The following is a 23,267-nucleotide window of genomic DNA, read 5'->3' as shown; positions in this document are numbered from 1 at the left end:
AAGGTGCAGAAAAGCATTGGCGACATATTTTGGAAGCCCCATACAAAGGCGAAACGCATCACGCTCCAACAGCACAAGAGGGCGAAGTTTATAGGCAGGAGCTCCTGAGAATAAAACACACCCGAACTCCAAGATTGGGCGGACGTACATTTTATAAATCAGAAGTGTATGCGTTATCATGCCTGACCTAGCACTACAAAGCCTGCGAAGGACGCCAGTGGCCCGAACTCCTTTTGCAAAAACTTGCTCAATGTGTGGCCGCCAGGATAGGGTAGAGTCTTATATTACTCCGAGATACTTCACCGTCTGAACTTGAGGTATTATGTTAGGCATATAGACCAGGCAAATATTTACAGGAACAGAAACCGGAAATACTAACAATGCGCATTTCTTAACATTGAGGGACAGATAAATTCTTCCTAACCAGTTGTCAAGAACATTGAGGTAACTTTGCAGGGTTCGATAAAGAGTGTGTATGTCACCTGCTGATGCAAAAATGCAATATCGTCGGCGTACACAAAGTTTTCACATTTTGAGTGCACAGAATTGGGCTTAGAAAAATGTTAAAAAGAACAGGTGAAAGAACTGATCCTTGTGGTACACATCTTGTCAGTGGAAATCTCCTTGTGGAAACACCATTTTGGCAGCAGTAAAATTCCCTAATTTCCAAAACAAGAAACAGAAATCCAGGCTACAAAATAGCTTGGGAAGTTCAGTTCTTGTAATCTTAGTAACAGAGTCGAGTGCTCAACGCTATCGTATGCTTTACTGACATCCAAGGTGACAAGCGCAGCAAACTGTTTCCTATTGCGAGCTAATTTAATACGACTCTAGTTCAGTATGAGCACACCAAATTGAACAACCCGACTACACCAAGTTGACATGGATTCAAGAGGGCATTTTCCGAAATGAATGACATGACACGGCTGAGAAGGACCCTTTCCATCAATTTCACTAGGGTTGATTTTAATGAAACAGGGCGTATGTTGTCTAAAGTTAAGCCCTCTCCTTGCTTTTTAAGCAATGGAACTATTTCAGCAAGAAGCCACTCTTGAGGTATCCAAGGACCTTTAATACAATTGATAACTAGAGCCAACAGGTCTGCAGGAGATTCATTGAACAAAATTTTGATCATAGATGAAGTGACCTTATCGGGGCCAGGAGCCGCTGGGGATAAGCGCAGAACAATTTTCGACAACTCAGGCATAGAGTCCTCTGTGAAATCACTTGAGGTGCATGTGAATATAGCAGGAGAAGGTAGAGCAGATGTAAAGCGCAGCTTTAGGCCACACGCAATATCCTTTAAGGCCCTTGCGATGTCAGCAGGGGACTGAACAAGGCATTCAATGTTGGCAGCCGATGGAGTCACCTTGTTGCCCCTTATTAGATTAAACAAAGCTCGTTTATTTCCTGATTGTGAAAGGAAATCATAATGATTTGTATTATACTCCTCCTTTGCACTGGCGACAGTGCGCTTAAACGTTGCTGCAACATACTTATAATCCAACCAATTTTTTGCACAATGATTGATGAGAAGTTTCTTCCAAGCTGCTTTCCGTCGTCTGTATGCACGCGTGCACTCAGCATTCCACCAATTGTTTGCGATTGCACCCTTCGTTCCCTTTAACAAAAATTCAGACTTTTGCCTTGCATGGTCAAGTACTGAACATAGATGTGCAGCCTTGCTTTCGGCACTTGTCTGAGCGCAAGAGTCTGAAGTGATTTGGAGGGCTGATTTTAGCGTGTCTTTAAAGCAACTGTAGTTTATTAACCTGCGCTTATGTCGCTCAGGAAGAGTTAATTTACACGCAAACTTGAAACTAACCGGGAGATGATCACTGTTTGTTGCACAGTCAACAGGCGCCCAAGTCATAACAGAGACTCCTTGGGAGGAAAAGGTTAAATCCAAAGCAGAGCGGCATTGACTCCGAACAAACGTTGGCAATCCGGAATTGTTATAGATCAAGTTGTCAGAAGCCCAATCAAATAGTCTCGAACCAAAGCTGTCTGTTTTAAGCCTCCACGTCACATGGTGAAAATTGAAGTCTCCAAGTAATAGAACCTAAATCGGCTACTAGGCATGAGTGAGTCAAGGGGTTAAGTGTCACGCACACCAGACGGTAAATATGCATTAGCTACCCAAAGGGCTGTTGACCTGGGACACTGAGGTCAACCGCAAGGATTTCGCATTCATTGTACGCATATTGGAAAGAAATGCATGAACTGTGGCAGAACTTTGTAGAGATGAGCACTGACAACCCTCCCCCTCGTGATGACCGGTAAAGCCGGAACGGACGGTAATCCTTGAGATAATTGAAATTTGTAGGTAGCCATGTTTCCCGTAAAGCAGCTAAAATTGGTAGAAGCTGATTGCATAGGCAATATAAATCTGTTGAAGCTGAGAATATGAGATCGACAATTCTACTGGAGTACACTTAAGAACCCTATCTTGCCGGGAGAACCGCAGCCGCGACTGCCTTTTCTAGAATCCTGGTCTTAGAATTTTGACTTGCGTCACCTTTGTTTGCTTTGACTGGGAGCAAGATGCACCTGCAATATTCCGAGGAAACCCACTTCGTTTCTGGGCCCGAAGATCAGACTCTATATCCATACACCCCATGCAGGATTCGTTCATAACGCTGTTCGAAGGATAGGCCTGAGAAGTCTTTTGTTGCTCACATTGTTTTTGGCCCTGTGGAGCGGAATCGATTACTACAGAAGGAGGAGTAGCTTCCGAAGCCAAAAAAGGCAAGATCGGAGCTGTGAACACCTGCAGAAGATTGGTCATCTTAGCAGCTATGACCTGCGAAATGCACGTGGATACGGTTTCCATGATGTGATCCATTGCATTTGCCACATCCTTGTCAACTGCCGCTGTAATAGCCTGGGACCAACTAGAATCCATTATGGGTGGGCATTTGGCGACCACACTAGAGTAGCCTGAGGCTCTCTCCTTGACTGCGGCAAAAGGCTCTCTCCGCGTGCATCTGCGCTTGTCTATAAGCTCAAGCACCTGAACGTCTTGTGCTCGTGCAGGACAGTCAGGCGACTCAGCAGGGTGAGCACCACTACACAAACAACATTTCTCTTGCTGTTCAGGACATTCCTCTCTGCAATGACGTTCCCCACACGTACAGCAGCGTAAGGCCGATTTGCAGGCTTTGACGCTGTGGCCAAATCGCCAGCAGGTTTGACACTGAAGGGGCCAAGAGTTAAAGGCATCTACTCGAAAAACCAATGGCCACACCTTAATCTCTGACGGGCAAGATATTCCTGCAAATGTGGCAATGACGGACTCCGTAGGAACTTTTACTCCATCAACAATCCTGCTGACTCGATGGACAGCAATCACTCCCGCAGACGAGAGGCTCTGAAGCGTTTCCACAGGGTGCAATCCAGAGTCGACCCCTCGGACCAAGCCCTTGGAACATGCTAGATGAGGCGGAATGAAAGCGCTCATCGGGTGGTTGGCGAAGGTCGTACACTTTAGCAGGTCTTCAAAGCAGTCTTTATCCGGTGACCTGCACAAAATACCACCCCTGCCGGACTTCCGGACATCCGTAATGCGCATGAAGTCATGAAGTGCGTGGATGTGGATTGAAGAGCCGCCTGTACTGCCTCCGGGTTGTTCAGTCGGATCGCGCCTCCACCGGAAGACACTAAAGTGACCGGAATGCTCGAAACTCCACTGCAGGAAAAGAGATCAATTAGGAGGCGGTCTTGAGAAAGAGATGCCGACCAAGGGGAAAACCCCCGGTCGGGAGAAGAAGTAGACATTAAGCTCTCGTCCCGTGCCCAATCACTCCAGAACAGGAGCAAGCAGGCACAGACAAAAAGAAGGATAAATTTAGCAAGCTACGGCAACACCGCCAGGTACTTAGGCGCTACCCTGCAGCTTGGGTTGCTGGGCCACGTCACGTCAAGAGGTTGGAGATGAAGTTGCATATGAAAGTTGATGAAGAGGCTGTGAAATGCAAAGCGCGAGATTGTGTTTCAGTTTAACACGAATCGTGCTCTGTTGCGGCGATAGCGGAGTGGTCTCGTGCACTGGCCGGCGAAGTTCTTCTGTTCGCGTTGCTGGGGATTCGAAATCGAACCAATATTCGAGGCAATATTTAATTTATTTCTTTATTTAGGCAAGGCTTCTTCAGCGATGAAACTGCTTTCGAAGCTTTCGTCGCCAAATACAGCTTTCGCTCTAAAAAACCATTCAAGCAATTACAATTAAAGTGCCGCACAGCTTAATATATCTCATTTAGACAAGAAGTCTTTGGGAGAAGGAAGAGTATGCGAAATAGGATGCAATGATATTGCAAGTTTTGTCGCATGATCTTTTGCAAATCTGAAAAATGAGTCGATCGATGACACGTTCAGAATCTATGAAGGCAGCACACTTAATTCTGACACGGTTCGAGGAAAGGAGAAACAGCGATGTACATTTGTTGTAGTCTGATTAATCAAGATTGTTCCGCCGTGTGTCCATCAGGTGTCTGGCTCCGTTGAACTGCATGTAACTTTTAAAATCATGTTTTTTTATTTTGTAGATAGCAGCTGCACAGTCTTTGGTTTCGTTTAGTTTGATTTATGAGGTTCAACGTCCCAAAGCTACTTTTATAATGAGGGACTATGTAGTGGTGGACTCCGGCTAATTTTTACCACCAGGAGTTCCTTAACGTGCACTGACATTGCACGGTGTATGGGCCTCAGGCATTTCGCCTCCATCTAATTGTGATCACCGCGGCCGGGATCAGGCCGACGTCTTCCGGTTTAGTAGCCCAGCAACGCAACCACTGAGGTTCCTCGGCGGCGTGAATTTTTTATCCCGTTTCAAGTGTTCGAATGCCGTTTCTTTACTGAGATTACTAACCGGTATCTGCGTCCATACGCATTCTGGATAAATATCAGAGCTCTTCGCCGAACACTTTGGCGGGTATTATTGTCTGCTACTGATGAGCGTGAGGCCTCTAAGGAATAAACGGCTACTACAGAAAGGTGTTAAATAGGAGCTTAGGACTACTCCTAAAGACGACACTATATAAAAGTTGTTAGCCAGAACAGCAGTGTGGGCTTGGTTTTCCACCCTGATGTTAACAGCGCAAAATGTAGACAGGACGCGAAAAGAGAAGAACCCGAAACAGCGCTCGTTGTGTGTGCGTCTCTTCTTGTGTCCCGTCTAGGTTCTGCGCTGTCAACATAAGGATAAAAATTGTATGTTGCCAGTATGCACTAAGGGGCAGGAGCTTTGAGGCTATTGGAGACTCTTGAGCTTCAGGACAAAGGGGTTAAAAGAGACAAAAAAGGAGAGTTTTTAAAACCAAGCAGAAATAATGATGTGGCAGCTGAAATCAAAAGAAAAAATGCAGATTAGCAAAGCATGTTATGCTAAGAACAGGCAACCGATGGCTTCTTCCAATAACGAAGTGGGCTCAAAGTGTACATATACGTAGCTGGGGTGACAGACACTCAGTGAGTCAGTTGGGCAATGCGATTAGGAAGTCTGCAGGGATACTGCCGTGGCAGCTGGCTCAATGAAGAATTATTTGGGTCTAGATGGGCCTAGATTAGGCCTAGATGGATAGCTGCTGATAATGACGTTACCGGAACGCGGAGCAGTAATGAAGAGCAGTAACCTTTTGCCAGCCTATGAAGCAGCAAGCAATGCAGTATTTGCTTATAAGCATAGACATTTGTTTGGTAAAATTTAGACATTTTGGCCAGCGTCCAGATTGCAACCACTGAATTGTATTCTTGCGTCTCGTCATGGCCCGCTTAGTTGTCTGCTTGGTGCAATTGACTGACACTAACAAATTATCATATATTCTTGTTCAACTTTCTCTTCTGTGGATTCCTCTTCGGCATGCAACGAATCAGGGAGAGGGAATGGGACGCACGTCAGAAAGGGTAAATTCTATCTGAATTGATTCCAAAATCGTGTCATTTCGGGAGATGATGATGATCGCGTGAGTGACAACACGTTCAAACATGGAAAAGAAGAACCAATTGATATGAAAGGTGGGTGGAAATGTTCTAAATTTAGAATACAAATGTTGAATAAAATAATACCCGTACCTGATTAGTAAATATAGTCTCAAACTTTTTTAATAATCAAAACAGTAAGAATCAAAGGACAGGCTTCAAAAATCATGGATGTACGTTCACAAGCATTAGTTTTCATCTGACCGGAGTGTGCTTGGCGAGAGAGAGCGACATTGACACAAGGTCGAACACGTTCATGTCGGCTGTACATTAGTAGTGGGTGTGTTTTCTCGTAAATAATATTTTACTTTCTTCTAGTCGCGTCATTAAGGAGAGAGACAACAGTAGCGAGCCGTCTGCGATGCAGAGGGCCCAAGAGGAACATCACAGCGCTAAGGCTTTTTTCGGAATAGGACGCCGACATACATGCTGCATTACAGAACCGATGCAACGAAGAAATGAACGCGATAGCTAAACTGTGGGCCCATATGCTGGCGCTTTATTTGTTACCGGAAACCATTGCCGAATGCCGATGGATTGCAGAGGAAGAGACAAAAGCTGTTACTGTTGCGTCGACTTGAGCGTCAGTAACACGGCGTGTTGTGCAGTTGGTACATACTAACTATGAATAAGAGCGCAGAGACAAGGGACAGTATTGAATTGAATTGAATTGAGTTTATTTCCGTTCGAAACAACGGAGGGGGCTCGAACAAAAAGTGAATCAAGTCCACTTGACTACGTTCGAGCCCCCTTTACATGGCATTTGGTGAGGACAAAATTTTAGTAAAACAACAGATACATTTACAGATTGCAGAATAGAACAAAAAAAAATGTTAGTTATACACAGAAAATCTTACAAAATAATTTACACAATGCCAATATGCAATTCTAAGTGCAGGGTTCATAGAAATAAGTACATATAAAAATAATATGGGGGAACAAGGCAAAAGAAGTATTAATTACACAGAACAAGCTCGACAAGACAATTCACACAGTGAAATTATACAATTGTAGATAGAATATGTACAAAGCAAGTTAGGAAATAAAATAACGATGAAAGTATTTATTGCACCGCAGCAGAAGCCTAATACAATAAGGCAATGAGAATGATGACATCAGTTAAAAGTGGGCAGTATTGTTCGTGAGAAAAGCCTTTACCTTGGAAATGTTAGTGCGGTTGATGTCAATTTGATTGTAGTGAAGTGTGTTTAGTAAAGTTGGAAGTGAGTGGCGCAACATTTGTTGTCCTAGCTTTGTCCGGGAAAAAGGAATTTCCCAAGGCTGTGAAAATCGCAAGTCACGGCAACTTGTTGACTTGCTTATTTGTGCTATTGCATTAAATTCTAGCTGGTTATTTCGGAGTTGTTGTTTGTATTTTTTTTACCAATATCTGTGAGTATAAGCAATGCACACTTGTTATCTTAAGCTGAGTAAAATATTCTTCTGTATGTGCTTGTGGATCGGCCCCTACAATATGACGAACGGACTTTTTCTGCAGTACATGTATGCGATTTAGATTAGTTGAGGTTGTTGTACCCCATACAAGAAAGCAATAGTTTATATGAGAACATATTAATGCATTGTATATGTGTAGTTTCACGGCTTGCGGTAAGAACGAGTGAAATTTTGCCAAAATTCCAACTGATTTAGACATCTTTGTTAAAATATAATTGACATGGTTGTCCCATGACATGTTTTTGTGCAGATATACTCCTAATGTTTTAATTGTGTATACGACTTGTATTGCCTCTGATCCTAATGTAATATCAAAAGTGTGCGGTATCTGAAACTGCCTGGGCGAATAAATGACGGCTTTTGTTTTTTTAGCATTAATTTCAAGGGAGTTCTCAGTGCTCCACTCATGAAGATCACGCATGACGTTGTTTATTTCAGCCTCTAGCAGTTGCAAGTTACTGTTGCGAAATAATAGGGTGGTGTCGTCTGCATATGATATGAAATGAGCAAGCGGGCTAATTCTAGTGATGTCATTCACGTAAAGGTTGAACAAGAGAGGCCCAAGAATGCTTCCCTGGGGTACGCCAGTATTAATTGGTCTGCGCGATGACAGGTGGTCATTTATTGAAACGCTTTGCATTCGATGTTTAAGGTATGATGTTATAAGGGATAGAGCTGTTCCTCTTATTCCATATATTTCAAGTTTTTTTAACAATGTTTGGTGATTGAGTCGATCAAAGGCTTTTGAATAATCTATGTATATACCAACTATGATTTCTTTTTCTTCAAAAGCTTTTAATATTATTTCTTTCTGCGTTAGTAGGGCTAGTTCTGTTGATTTCCATTTCCGAAAGCCAAATTGTGTTGGTGTTAATATGTTGTACTTTTCGACAAATTTGCTAACGCGAATGTGAATTATTTTTTCTAATCCTTTTGAAAAAATAGGTAGCAGCGATATCGGACGGTAGTTAGACAAATTGTTCCGATCTCCACCTTTGAAAACTGTAATGACTTTGGAAGTTTGCATCTTAGCTGGGAAAACGCCTGTGGTAAGGGCTTGATTGAAGATATAGGTAAGATGTGGAGCTAGCAGGTCCAGTGCGGACTTGATAGGCCTTACTTGAAAACTATCAATGTCACACGCAGAACTGTTAGTAGGGACATAAATGTTTCAAATACTTCACTGACGTCTACAGGACAAAGAAAGAAACTGTTTGGATTCCTAGTCATAGTTCTCACTGATTCCGGACAATGAGCATTGGTTACCTGATTTACAAAATGGTTGTTGAATGCTTCAGCTAGTTGCTGTCCATCAATAATTACCCCATTTAAGATTACCTCAAGGGGATCTTGGTTAGAAGATTTTCGATTAAGTAGTTCATTTAACCTCTTCCACATGATTTCTGATTTCATGTTATGACCTGTTTCAAAAAAGTTATATAGGTACTGCCGTTTTTGACTCCGCAGTATGGCATTTGTTTTATTTCTACATTTCTTGAATAGTTTCCAATCCTCAGTGTCTCGTGTGCTCAAAAATTTTTTGAAGAGTTTATCTTTCTTTTTTATCATTTTTAAACACTCCCTAGTAATCCATGGCTTACGTGTTTTTTGTGAGTTTCTTACGGTAACAAGATGGAATGATTGCGAATATGCTTCCAGTACGATACTAAGAAAATTATTATATGCATCATCTGGTGATGACGAACTGTAAACTTGACTCCAGTTTGCTTGAGTCAATTTAAAACGGAAAGCCTTGATGGTTACTTCATTAATGTTTTGAATTTTTCTAACCGGAAAAGTTATGGTATGGGTACGTTTAGGGGACGTTTTGCTAAGCAAGAATATCGGCAAGTGATCACTGATATTGCACGAAAGTGCTCCTCCTAATACTTCATCTTCAGGTAAATTTGTGATAAATAAATCTATTAGTGTGCTTGAGTTGATTGTTATCCTTGTGGGCATGTGAATCATGTTACTGAAGCCATGAGAGGCGAGTGCTATTTGGAATAAGTGTTCCGAGGTAGACGAGTTGAGTAAGTCTATGTTGAAATCTCCCCCTAGAATTAATGTGTAGTTATTTTTATTAGTGAATTCGAACAAGGCTTCAAGGTGATCTATAAAATCCCCCACACACCCATGTGGCGGCCTGTACGCTACAGCAAAAATATATGGCTCATTAACTACAGCTAAACATTCAATGCAGTCATCAATTACTGTGAACTGCTTAAGTAGGTCACACTGAATGTATTTTTTTATGTTCAGTTGTACTCCTCCACCCCGTGATTTGGAGCGGTTCAAGGCAAATGTCTGATAATTGTTGTCTGATATGGCATCACAGTCTGCAGTAGACCACGTCTCTGTTAGCATAATGACATCGAAAGTAAACTTAAACTGAGCAAGAAATGTAGTCAGGACATCTTCTTTCTTGCGGCTTGATCTTATGTTCAAGTGAAAACACTAGATACCCTTTATATTTCTAGTTTTGATAAGATCGCCAACCTCAGCAGGCTGTGAAGCCATTTCGAACGATGAAGTAGTATAGGCAGGCTGTACTTTCCGTTCTACTGAATCTTTTGAATGTCGTTTTCACATTGGACACGAAGAACTTTTGATGTTTCATGTTTCCGCGCAAATACTTTTCCATCACGAACCCACACAAATTTCCAACCGTGTTCCTTTTTCTGTTTTTTTGCCAAGCTAAGGAGCTTCTTCATGGTAGGGCAGAGGTGCTCATTAATATACACAGTTTCAGAGTCATCAAATCCAAGGTCTTTGTTCGTTAGGTTAGTCTTTTTGGCTTTTGCGAGTGCAATGTCGCGCTTAGCACGAGACTTAAATTGAATGATTATATTCCCTCATTTGTGGTTGTCACGAGCGGGGACGCGGTGACATCTTTCGATATCATTCTCAGAGATGGTTTCACTGATAGCATCTCCAATCTTGGAAAGGATTGATGGTATGCTTTCGTCTGCTTGCTGTACTACTCCTTGAATTTCTAGGTTCGTGCTCCGTGAGTACTGTTCCAGTAACACTACACGTTTTTCAAGTTCCTCATTTCTTTTTTCTAGAACCGCACATCTTGCCTCAGAAGTGGCTTTTTCAGTGCTCAGATTCGCATTTTTTTCCACTTCTTTTGCAAGTTGTTGTTTTAGCGTCTCGATTTCAGCATGCGCAAAATCAAGGCTGTCGGTCAAACTTCTTTGCTCATTTTGAAGCTCTCGGATATCAGTTCGTACGTCCCTTTCGAGCGACAAGCGTGCAGTTTTAATTTCCTGCTGAAAGTTTTCCTTTAACTGAGCGAACTCTAGCTTTAGCTCTTCTTTTATCTTGGCTAGTTCCTTTGCCATCGGGACTAGGCTCGCTACAGCAGATAAGGATACACACACACACCCCCTGATGCACGCACGCACAGCGACACACACAGCTGCTATCAACATGGCAATGGCGACGACCAGAAGGGCAATAAGGTTTAGAAATAAAGTCGTTACACTAACCTGCAAAATGCAAGCGGTATATTCAGTCGGTGTGCTTCTTTGTCGTCGCCAATGCCAAGTGAGGGCCTCCGGCAGGCGGTGGCGGGTTATGTAGCTTCGGCAGCTGTGACGTCAGAGCTGATATCCCCTGGCTTGCCGTTGGTAGCGTTGTACACACCACCCGGTTTTTGATGGCTTCTTTCCGTCGCTTGCTTTGGCACGTGCAGGGCTTTCGTCCGTCTAAAGATTAAGCTCGTGCAATCTGCAAAATGCAAGCGGTATATTCAGTCGGTGTGCTTCTTTGTCGTCGCCAATGCCAAGTCGCAGACAAGCTCAAGGCACCACCGCGCCAGGCGTGCGGTGAGCTTTGACACCACGCTTTATGACAGCAGATAACAGCAGTGAAGCTGCGTCTAGTGTTCCTGTGTATACTCTCACAGGAATATACAGGAACTACGGGAGCACTACTTGCCCCTAGTGTTCCTGTGGTGGCACGGCTCCGCCCCGCATCGCAGATCCCGTAAAGTTTTGCGGCTGACAGTACGCGCATTTTTGAAGAAAATCTTTGCGAGCGCGCTCCTGTCAGGTGCGCTTCTTGTCTACGTCTCTTCCGCACTTTTCAAAAAATACGTGACGAGTCAACTTTTTAAGGGGTATTACTACAGTTTCAATTAGATTTTATGAATACCGTTCAGACAAGGTGCAAGAAATAAAATTGGCTTTAGAAACGCCACTATTTTTTTGGCGTCTGTGCTTATACGTATTTTCTGATCTGCTGAAATATGTACAGAGTTGCTCAATATGAAAGGGAACACACGAGTGCGTGGCCGACGCACCGAGTAGCTGCTGACAGCGGCGGAAATCTCGTGTGCATGCGCGCTCGACGCAAAGGGCCGGGCCACCTGAGCAACATCTGGTACTGCTGCTCAGGCGCGCTTCGACAAGCGAAGTTCCTCCTTGGTTTGTTTATTGTCGTCGCGTCGATGTCCGATACCTCGAGTCAGAATGAGGGAATCCAAGCACGTCCAACACAGAAAGAGAGAAAAAGGAAGGCCCCTGCACTACTTGTTTGAATCTAAAGAGAGCGGGCGACTATTTTACATCGCTCATGCTTTTACACGCTCGTTTTCTACGCAATATAGCTATTGTTATATTGGCGTGCGTCGTCTGACACGCCAGAGTGCTGCAGAAATATGATGCCATCAAGCGATGTCGCAGTGCTTCCATTCGTGTCTCTCTTTGTCATTGTCCCGTGCTAATCTCAATGCACCGGGATGTTTTTCGTTTGTGAACCACGTGGGCTCATAGCCTCGGACAGTGAGTGGTACAACGCGTCTTCATTTGACGTGTTGGATCACAGTCGCTATCACGCAGCGTTAACCGCTGGCCACGTTCTCGGTGACATTTAGATGAAACGAATGCGGCGGCTAGCTACAAGGACGGGGTGATCACTGCGGCAGGCTTGTCGCAGAAAACGCTGCGTCAAAGTATTCGGTAAATTGTGAAGGTGCTTTCTCAATCAGACGTACTGCGGACATTAATGAAAGTGTTTGACCTCTGTACATGAAGAAATACTGAAGTTTTGATCAAATGCAGTTTATTCTGAAAGCAACTTCATTTGCTTTATGGGGATTTAATGCCCCAAAGCGACTCAAGCTAAAACGACCGCCGTAGTGAAGAGCTCCTGAAATTTTGACCAGCTGGTTTTCTTGACCGTGCACTCACACAGTAGAGTACACTGGCCTCTAGCATTCCGCCTCCATCGAAATGCGGCCACCTCGACCGGGATTGCATCGGCTCTTTTCGTGCCAGCAGGCGAGCACCAAAACTATTCAGGCACCGCTGCTGCTTTCTAAGTGAACCATATCAAAAATGGCTAAGGTGCCGGCCGAATAAAGGCAAAAGTATATTCACTTGTGCTTTAGACAACAGAACCAGCGGGCCATCTTTAAAACCATAGGATGACCGTTGAACACGGTAAATAGGATAATTTAGTGCTCAGGAAAGAAGGCTGATAAAATAACCGTCGCACTGGCGAAGACCTCGAGCAATAACCATTCAAGGGGACAAGGTTATCACAGTGGCAGCAATGAATTCCTCAAATGGCGCCAAGGAAATACGTGTCAGCCTTGCACTCAACACAGGCGTCCGGAATAGACGAGGCGACAACACATAAAGCTCACTCTTTTTGTCACGGGCAAGCACACCGAGGCATGAATAACAGACAGCGTGTCAGGCAAGCGATAGCAGACAACGCTCTGATGGCCAGGCCATTTGTGCCCAGCGCGCATGCGCACGAGCTTTCTGCGGACGTCGTCGTCGGCGCCAGTACGTGGAGCCCGGGTAATGCGATCGCGTGTTCTCGTTCATATTGAGCGACCCTATACACACTTTGCTTCCGAAAGCACATAACGAGCTTTTAAAGGTAACATTCTCCACAGGCTACACCTGTCGGTATTTTTCATCTCCAGGTCTCTGTTCTTCCGCAGCCTCCATTCTGGGCCTTTATACCAAAGATGCGCGACTTCGAGACTCTTAAGATTCTTGGTTCTGGCGGCTTCGGGTGAGTGCATCCAGCAACAAGGCAACTTGGTCTGCGTGGAGTTTCAAGCTCGTCTATGCTGCTTGTCATATTTCACCGCCTCCGCTTTTTTAGGACGAAGGGACGACTGCTCGGCGATTTGGTGCCTGACTCGAAGATTCAAGGCGCAACGGTGGACAGGACGGACGAAGAATGAAGCGCATTGTCCGTATTTATTCTTCGTTCGCCCTGTCTACTCTTGCGCCTTGTCTTGGAGCTACGCTTTTTTGTCGGTAGTACTTGATCTATACAACATGCGATATTACATTAAAGGGACATTGAGGATGAATTGAACTTGTCCTTTGTGGAGGATAACCAGCCAGAGGCTTCTTTCACTGAAAAAGTGTTGTTTTGTAAGCTAAAAATGGGCAGGAGATAAAATCACCAGCCGATTTTGGTAGTAAACTGCGCTGTGTGAACACAGCTTTCCCGGCCAAGATCTCAGAGGCAAGGCTACGCCGCCATTCACTAGAGAACGGCGATCATGAAGTCCTTTTTGGTGCAGACACGTCACAAGTTTCAACGCCGTGACAGGAAATATTTTACTCAATTCTTCATGAATTTCTGCGTGTTACAGAAAATCATAGGCGCACTCATAAAGCAGCATAGAATTGATTTTTACAAAAACAAACATTTGATAGCGTTGTACTGAGTGTGACTTTCCCGGCTTTCGGGTACCAAGCGGGACAGTTTACTGTCAGAGACGAGTAAAAATATTACAAAAGATTTTGCTTGCTTGGCCGAATGAAAAGTATGCGCGCTAGCACCTAATGTTTCATTTTGCTTTCGGTTCGAGGCTAGAGTACCAGGGTCAGGCTTCAGGCAAAGGTCGGCTAAATCGATAAATTGGGGACCTTAAGGGTTACACACTATAAAATTTTGACATCGCTGCACACACACTAAAAAGAGGGAACTGCGATAGCCGGGCATTCCGGATCTATTGCGCACGGACGGAAGCTGACGGAGACGACGAAATGCAACGCACAGCGCGAGAGAACGGCATTTAAGCACTAGGCATGATCAGTTGCTCCGATACCATAGTCCTCTCATTCAGTGACCAGTGAGGCTTATTTGTTCGCGCCGTCGCTGAAACCCGTGACAGAAAAGCGGCACGGAAATGACGTCATCCATTCAAGTGTCCACTCACCCATAGTTCCTGCTATGGGCCTTTACTTTTCTCAAAATCAGCGGAGCCTAAGCCTCCCGCTGGTTTTTACAAAAGGAAACGCGTATAACTGCCCCAATATATAGGTGGACGCCGCCGCCTGTACTGGCAGCATGATTGATGTGTCCACTCACACAGTCAGCCAGTTACAGTTGAAACCCGTGGCCGAAACTCGGCACGCAAATGACGTCATCACCTCTTCTGGAGCAACAGGCCGCCGGCGTCCCTACCACCACGTACTTAAAAGCGCGACTGAGAAGTCCACTCACCGAGGGAGCCAGTTATGCGCCTTTTCCTTTCCTTAAAATCTGCGGAATCTAAACCTTCCGCCAGTCTTGAGAAAGAAAAACCGCATAATTGCTTGAATTTATAGGCGGACGCCACCACCTACTCAAAGCGCCAAGAGGTCTCCACTGACACACTTACACTTGCTCTCACATTTACACATCATAAGAATGGCTTAGGTGCGTTGTATATTTAATTTCTTCAGGTCTAGCTGGCCTTGCGGATATCTGTGATAAATATTACAAGCATATATTGTGCTGGCAGTTTTTTTACTCCTTAGGGTTTTGATCTTTGACCTAAAGGAAAAATAAGAATCAGGGTTCACTTTCTCTTCTGATTAAAAAAAAATTGCAAGACACGAGTATTCTCTGGTTGATTCTACCATATATTACGGCCTACCACAATATTGCGATAGCTTTAAAATATTACCATATTACGATAGGCGTCTCTATATAGTGGTAGAAAGCAGAGAATACTCTCTGTTGCAATTTTTCATTGAACTCAAGAAAGAAAGTGAGACGAGAGCGGACGTTGGCGCCGTACTGTGTTCACATTTATAGCTCTGCTGACAGCCGGGAAACACCACCTGCAGAAGGCATAAGTTTTGTAAAGGAAACTGCGCGCACTACAGAGGGTTATTTTGATTGAACAAACTTCTTGCGCCTTAATATATATTTTCCGAAACTAGGCCTTGCTTCTTGCACTGGTTAGATCAGCTTTTTATCATGATATATTATGCTTCCCAAAAACCAGACTGCCCCTATGCCGACAGTGGAGTTGCCATCTGCAATGCTGCAACCGAAATTATACGGTTGCGAATATTTGTGATAAATATGCCACAATTTCTTTGTTGACGTTTTTTTTTATCTCTTAGCGTTTTGAACTATCACCTAAAAGAAACATGTGATTCTGAGTTAATGCCACGCTCATTGCCACTTGGACGACTGGCAGCCATTCACCCGTCTGCAGTTTCAAGGATGCTGGCTACCGCTGCCAAATGTCCGGTGATATTCTGATGTAAAAAAGAAAACTCCGGACCATTCAGCGTGGATACGCGAAACGCACATTAGGTGCGCTAGCACTTTGGTTTTCACTTCAGTTTCAGCTCGGCTTGAAGCTCTAATTTTGAGGTCAAGCAGGTTTCGGAGAAATATAGCAGAAGAGACTAGGTAGTGGCCTTAGTTCTAATTCGCTATAAATAGAGGAACATGTATGATACCCGTTAAGATTGTGACGCAGTAGCATAGCGCTCGTTCTGTGCAGTTGTCTTCGTTCTGTTTGAAGTCGCAGTTTTTCCCCAATAGCATATATCAGTTAATACTCATGTAATCGGGCTTGTTTGCTCAGTGGTTATGGCGCTCAGCTGCTGACCCGCAATATGCGCGTTCGATCCCGGCCGCGGTGGTCTAATTTCTATGGAGGCGAAATTCTAGCATCAGGTGTACTGTGCGATGTCAGTGCACGCTAATGATCCCCAAGTGGTCGAAAATTCCGGAGCCCTTCACTATGGCATCGCTCATAGATGGTGTCGCTTTGAGACGTTAAACCCCAATAAAATAAAAAGAGTTAACGCCGATACATGTGGAAGTGGTCATCGTATACTTAATTCATACATCGCTAGAATCCTGACACCACTCCTGGCGCAGTGGTGCTATGGTTTAGCGGTGCGCCACTGCCAGGCGATGGCCTATGCTGCCGCCGCCGATGCTTGGGAGACTCCAGGCTGCTCTTGTAGGGCATGTGACTAAGGGTAGACAGCTGGGCTAGTTGGTTTGCATTTATATGAAACATGGTACCAGGGCATGAAACAAGGGCGAAGAGAGAAGAAAGACAACACGAACGCCGGTAGGGCACCCTCTCGCCAGTAGTCGTTAACGGCCGATGTCGGCAGGAATTACAGGCTAAACTATGATGTCACCTATCGAAGTCACCACGTGAAGAACATTCTCATTCTGTCTCTCTTTGATACCTCGGATTTCTACACTTGTCCTACAAGAGCACTGCTCACCAATGAACCATTTTGCTTTCAAGTCGTTTGAGAGCGGCATCACTTTCCTGGCATTCAGCATGTAAATTTGCATTTTCCTTCCTTAGATCCACTGTTTCTGTCAGCGCCTTAGCCAGTTGCTCTTTCAAGCTCTCAAACTCGTCGCGCATGAACTGCACGCTCTCGTTCAGCGCCTTAATCTCTGGACGATGCTCGCGCAGGTCGGAACGATTATCCCGGTCTAAGGCCTGCGCTGGCTTAGGCATTACCACTTGCCCTGAGTAAACGCAAAATCTGTACAAAAACAAGCTCACTAGAACTGCAGAAAAAAATGCAAGCTTGGCAACAGCAACAGAACAAGCAAAGCAACAAGCGACCGGATAGCTTTGCGCCTATTTGCGGTGTAAAATGCGCTCGATAAGTCGAAGTGCCGGCTAGCTGCCGCTGCTGCCAAGTGGTCCGTCTGTCACGCGCACTTCTTTTATGAAGCTATCTCCCGGGAAGTCCACCAAGATAGCTTCCGGTAAAGTCAGCGCCAGTGCAAACGTGCCGCAGCCAAGTCGGTCACGTGGATGCCAGCTGTGTGGAATGACCACTACTCGCAATCCTGCGTTGCAAAATGCGCTCAATAACTCGAAGTTCCGGCTACCTGCCGCTGCTGCTAATTGCTCCGTACGTCATGCGCACTCCTTTTATGAAGCTATCCCCCGGGAAGTCGACGGAGGTAGCTTCCGGTAGAGTCAGCGCCAGTGCAAAGCTGCTGCAGCCGAGTGGGTCACGTGGATGCCAGCTGGGTGGAATGGCCACTACTCGCAATCCTGCGGTGCAAAATGCGCTCGATAAGTCGAAGTGCCGTCTAGCTGCTGCTGTTTCCAAGTGGTCCGTTCGTCACGCGCACTCCTTTTATGAAGCTATCCCCCATGAAGTCGACGAAGATAGCTTCCGGTAGAGTCAGCGCCAGTGCAAAGCTGCCGCAGCCAAGTGGGTCACGTGGATACCAGCTGGGTGGAATGACTACTACTTGCAATCCTGCGGTGCAAAATGCTCTCGATAAGTCGAAGTGCCGGCTAGCTGCTGCTGCTGCTAATTGGTCCGTCCGTAACGTGCGCTCGTTTTATTAAGCTATCCCCCGGGAAGTCAACGAAGATCGCTTCCGGTAGAGTCAGCGCCAGGGCAAAGCTGCCGCAGCCAAGTGGGTCACGTGGATGCCAGCTGGGTGGAATGACCACTGCTCGCAATCCTGAGGTGCTAAATGCACTCGATGACTCGAAGCTCCGGCTAGCTGCCGCTGCTGCTAATTGGTCCGTCCGTCATGCGCACTCCTTTTATGAAGCTATCCGCCGGGAAGTCGACGGAGGTAGCTTCCGGTATAGTCAGCGCCAGTGCAAAGCTGCCGCAGCCAAGTGGATCACGTGAATGCCAGCTGGGTGGAATGATCACTACTCGCAATCCTGCGGTGCCAAATGCGCTCGATAAGCAGAAGTGCCGGCTAGCTGCCGCTGCTGCTAATTGGTCCGTCCGTCAAGCGCACTCCTCTTATTAAGCTATCCGCCGGGAAGTCGACGAAGATAGCTTCCGGTAGAGTCAGCGCCAGAGCAAAGCTGCCGCAGCCAAGTGGATCACGTGAATGCCAGCTGGGTGGAATGATCACTACTCGCAATCCTGCGCTGCAAAATGCGCTCGATAAGTCGAAGTGCCGGCTAGCTGCCGCTGTTGCCAAATAGTCCGTACGTCACGCGCACTCCTTTTATGAAGCTATACCCCTGGAAGTCGACGAAAATAGTTTCCGGTAGAGTAAGCGCCAGTGCAAAGCTGCCGCATCCAAGTGGGTCACGTGGATGCAAGCCGGGTGGAATGACCACTACTCACAATCCTGCGGTGCAAAATGCGCTGGATAAATCGAAGTGCCGGCTAGCTGCCGCTGATGCAAATTAGTTCGTCCGTCACGCGCACTCGTTTCATTAAGCTATCCCCCGGGAAGTCAACGAGGATAGCTTCCGGTAGAGTCAGCGCCAGTGCAAAGCTGCCGCAGCCAAGGGGGTCTGGTGGATGCCTGCTGGGTGGAAAAACCACTACTCGTCATCCTGCGGTGCAAAATGCACTCGATGACTCGAAGTGCCGGCTAGCTGCCGCTGCTGCTAATTGGTCCGTCCGTCACGCGCACTCCTTTTATGAAGCTATCTCCCGGGAAGTCGACGAAGATAGCTTCCGGTAGAGTCAGCGCCAGTGCAAAAGTGCCGCAGCCAAGTGGGTCACGTGAATGCCAGCTGGGTGGAATCATCACTACTCGCAATCCTGCTGTGCAAAATGCGCTCGAAAAGTAGAAGTGCCGGCTAGCTGCCGCTGCTGCTAATTGGTCTGTCCTTCACGTGCACTTCATTTATGAAGCTATCCCCGGGAAGTCGACGAAGATAGCTTCCGGTAGAGTCAGCACCAGTGCAAAGCTGCTGCAGTCAAATGGGTCACGTGGATGCCAGCTGAGTGGAATGGCCACTACTCGCAATCCTGCGTTGCAAAATGCGCTCGATATGTTGAAGTGCCGTCTAGCTGCCGCTGTTTCCAAGTGGTCCGTCCGTCACGCGCACTCCTTTTATGAAGCTATCCCCCGGGATGTCGACGAAGATAGCTTCCGGTAGAGTCAGCGTCAGTGCAAAGCTGCCGCAGCCAAGTGGATCACGTGGATGCCAACCGGGTGGAATGACCACTACTCGCAATCCTGCGGTGAAAAATGCGCTCGATAAGTCGAAGTGCCTGCTAGCTGCCGCTGCTGCTAATAGGTCCGTCCATCACGCGCACTCCATTTATAAGCTATCTCCCGGGAAGTCGACGAAGATAGCTTCCGGTAGAGTCACCGCCAGTGCAAAGCTGCCGCAGGCAAGTGGGTCACGTGGATGCCAGCTGGGTATAATGAACACTACTCGCAATCCTGCGGTGCAAAATGCGCTCGATAAGTCGAAGTGCCGGCTAGCTGCCGCTGTTGCCAAATGGTCCGTACCTCACGCGCTCTCTTTTTATGAAGCTATCCCCTTGGAAGTCGACGAAAAAAGCTTCCGGTAGAGTCAGCGCGAGTGCAAAGCTGCCGCAGCCAAGTGGGTCACGTGGATGCCAGCCGGGTGGAATGACCACTACACACAATCCTGCGGTGCAAAATGCGCTCGATAAGTCGAAATGCTGGCTAGCTGCCGCTGCTGCTAAGTGGTCCATCCGTCACGGGCACTCCTTTTATTAAGCTCTCCCCCGGGAACTCAACGAAGATAGCTTCTGGTAGAGTCAGCGCCAGTGCAAAGCTGCCGCTGCCAAGTTGGTCACGTGGACGCCAGCTGGGTGGAATGACCACTACTCGCAAACCTGCGGTGCAAAATACACTCGGTAAGTCGAAGTGCCGGCTAGCTGCGCTGCTGCTAATTGGTTCGTCCGTCACGCGCACTCCTTTTATGAAGCTATCCCCCGGGAAGTCGACGAAGATAGCTTCTGGTAGAGTCAGCGCCAGTGCAAAGCTGCCGCATCCAAGTGGGTCACGTGGATTCAAGCCGGGTGGAATGACCATTACTCACAATCCTGCGGTGCAAAATGCGCTGGATAAGTCGAAGTGCCGGCTAGCTGCCGCTGCTGCTAATTCGTTCGTCCGTCACGCGCACTCCTTTCATTAAGCTATCCCCCGGGAAGTCAACGAAGATAGCTTCCGGTAGAGTCAGCGCCAGTGCAAAGCTGCCGCAGCCAAGTGGGTCACGTGGATGCCAGCTGGGTGGAATGACCACTACTCGTCATCCTGCGGTGCAAAATGCACTCGATGACTCGAAGTGCCGGCTAGCTGCCGCTGCAGCTAATTGGTCCGTCCGTCACGCGCACTCCTTTTATGAAGCTATCACCCGGAAATTCGATGAAGATAGCTTCTGGTAGAGTCAGCGCCAGTGCAAAGCTGCTGCAGCCATATGGGTCACGTGGATGCCAGCTGGGTGCAATGAGCACTACTCGCCATCCTGCGGTGCAAAATGCGCTCGATAAGTCGAAGTGCCGGCTAGCTGCCGCTGCTGCTAATTGGTCTGTCCATCACGTGCACTTCTTTTATGAAGGTATCCCCGGGAAGTCGACGAAGATAGCTTCCGGTAGAGTCAGTACCAGTGCAAAGCTGCTGCAGTCAAATGGGTCACGTGGATGCCAGCGGGGTGGAATGGCCACTACTCGCAATCCTGCGGTGCAAAATGCGCTCGATATTTCGAAGTGCCGTCTAGCTGCCGCTGTTTCCAAGTGGTCCGTCCGTCACGCGCACTCCATTTATGAAGCTATCCCCCGGGAAGTCGACGAAGATAGCTTCCGGTAGAGTCAGCGTCAGTGCAAAGCTGCCGCAGCCAAGTGGATCACGTGGATGCCAGCCGGGTGGAATGACCACTACTCGCAATCCTGCGGTGCAAAATGCGCTCGATAAGTCGAAGTGGCTGCTAGCTGCCGCTGCTGCTAATAGGTCCGTCCATCACGCGCACTCCATTTATGAAGCTATCTCCCGGGAAGTCGACGAAGATACCTTCCGGTAGAGTCACCGCCAGTGCAAAGCTGCCGCAGGCAAGTGGGTCACGTGGATGCCAGCTGGGTATAATGACCACTACTTGCAATCCTGCGGTGCAAAATGCGCTCGATAAGTCGAAGTGCCGGCTAGCTTCCGCTGTTGCCAATTGGTCCGTCCGTCACGCGCACTCCTTTTATAAAGCCATCCCCCGGGAAGTCGACGAAGATAACTTCCGGTAAAGTCAGCGCCATTGCAAAGCTGCTGCCGCCAAGTGGATCACGTGGATGCCAGCTGGGTGGAATGGCCGCTACTCGCAATCCTTCGGTGCAAAATGCGCTCGATAAGTCGAAGTGCCGGCTAGCTGCCGCTGTTTTCAAGTGGTCCGTCCGTCACGCGCACTCCTTTTATTAAGCTATCCCCCGGGAAGTCGACGAAGATAGCTTCCGGTAGAGTCAGCGCCAGTGCAAAGCTGCCGCAGCCAAGTGGATCACGTGGATGCCAGCCGGGTGGAATGAGCAGTACTCGCAAACCTGCTGTGCAAAATGCGCTCGATAAGTAGAAGTGCCGGCTAGCTGCCGCTGCTGCTAATTGGTTCGTCCATCACGCGCACTCCATTTATGAAGCTATCCCCCGGGAAGTCGACGAAGATAGCTTCCGGTAGAGTCACCGCCAGTACAAAGCTGCCGCAGGCAAGTGGGTCACATGGATGCCAGCTGGGTATAATGACCACTACTCGCAATCCAGCGGTGCAAAATGCGCTCGGTAAGTCGAAGTGCCGGCTAGCTGCCGCTGTTGCCAAATAGTCCGTACATCACGCGCACTCCTTTCATGAAGCTATCCCCTGGAAGTCGACGAAAATAGCTTCCGGTAGAGTCAGCGCCAGTGCAAAGCTGCCGCAGCCAAGTGGGTCACGTGGATGCCAGCCGTGTGGAATGACCACTACTCGCAACCCTGCGGTGCAAAATGCTCTCGATAAGTCGAAGTGCCTAATGACTGCCGCTGCTGCTAATTCGTCCGTCCGTCACGCGCACTCCTTTTATTAAGCAATCCCCGGGAAGTCAACGAAGATAGCTTCCGGTAGAGTCAGCGCCAGTGCAAAAGTGCCGCAGCCAAGTGGGTCACATGGATGCCAGCTGGGTGGAATGACCACTACTCGTCATCCTGCGGTGCAAAATGCACTCGATGATTCGAAGTGCCGGCTAGCTGCCGATGCTGCTAATTGGTCCGTCCGTCACGCGCACTCCTTTTATTAAGCTATTCCCCGGGAAGTCAACGGAGATAGCTTCCGGCAGAGTCAGCGCCAGTGCAAAAGTGCCGCAGCCAAGTGGGTCACATGGATGCCAGCTGGGTGGAATGACCACTACTCGTCATCCTGCGCTGCAAAATGCACTCGACTCGAAGTGCCGGCTAGCTGTCGCTGCTGCTAGTTGGTCCGTCCGTCACGCGCACTTCTTTTATTAAGCGATCCCCCGGGAAGTCGACGAAGATAGCTTCCGGTAGAGTCAGCGCCAGTGCAAAGCTGCCGCAGCCAAGTGGGTCACGTGGACGCCAGCCGGGTGGAATGACCACTACTCGCAATCCTGCGGCGCAAAAGCGCTCGATAAGTCGAAGTGCCGGCTAGCTGCCGCTGCTGCTAATTGGTCCGTCCGTCACGCGGACTCCTTTTATGAAGCTATCCCCCGGGAAGTCGACGAAGATAGCTTCCGGTAGAGTCAGCGCCAATGCAAATGTGCCGCAGCCAAGTGGGTCACGTGGATGCCAGCTGGGTGGAATGGCCACTACTCGCAATCCTGCGGTGAAAAATGCACTCGATAAGTCGAAGTGCCGGCTAGCTGCCGCTG

General features: G+C 47.4%; 1 protein-coding gene across 1 annotated transcript in view; it reads left to right on the top strand.

Annotated features, from left to right (window-relative positions):
- The first annotated feature begins 13,193 nt into the window (after positions 1-13,193).
- LOC144129234 (microtubule-associated serine/threonine-protein kinase 2-like) overlaps positions 13,194-23,267 on the top strand; it is a 427,846-nt gene continuing 417,772 nt past the window's right edge. Inside the window, exons 1-2 of the mRNA XM_077663240.1 lie at positions 13,194-13,232; positions 13,394-13,467. Of these exons, the coding sequence (XP_077519366.1) occupies positions 13,194-13,232; positions 13,394-13,467 (113 nt within the window). The remainder of the gene's footprint in view (positions 13,233-13,393; positions 13,468-23,267) is intronic.

Source organism: Amblyomma americanum, chromosome 1, assembly GCF_052857255.1.
Source record: "Amblyomma americanum isolate KBUSLIRL-KWMA chromosome 1, ASM5285725v1, whole genome shotgun sequence".
In the NCBI taxonomy this organism is placed as follows: Eukaryota; Metazoa; Arthropoda; class Arachnida; order Ixodida; family Ixodidae; genus Amblyomma; species Amblyomma americanum.
Note: the sequence above shows the minus strand (reverse complement) of the source record. Positions and strands in the feature narration are given on the sequence as shown.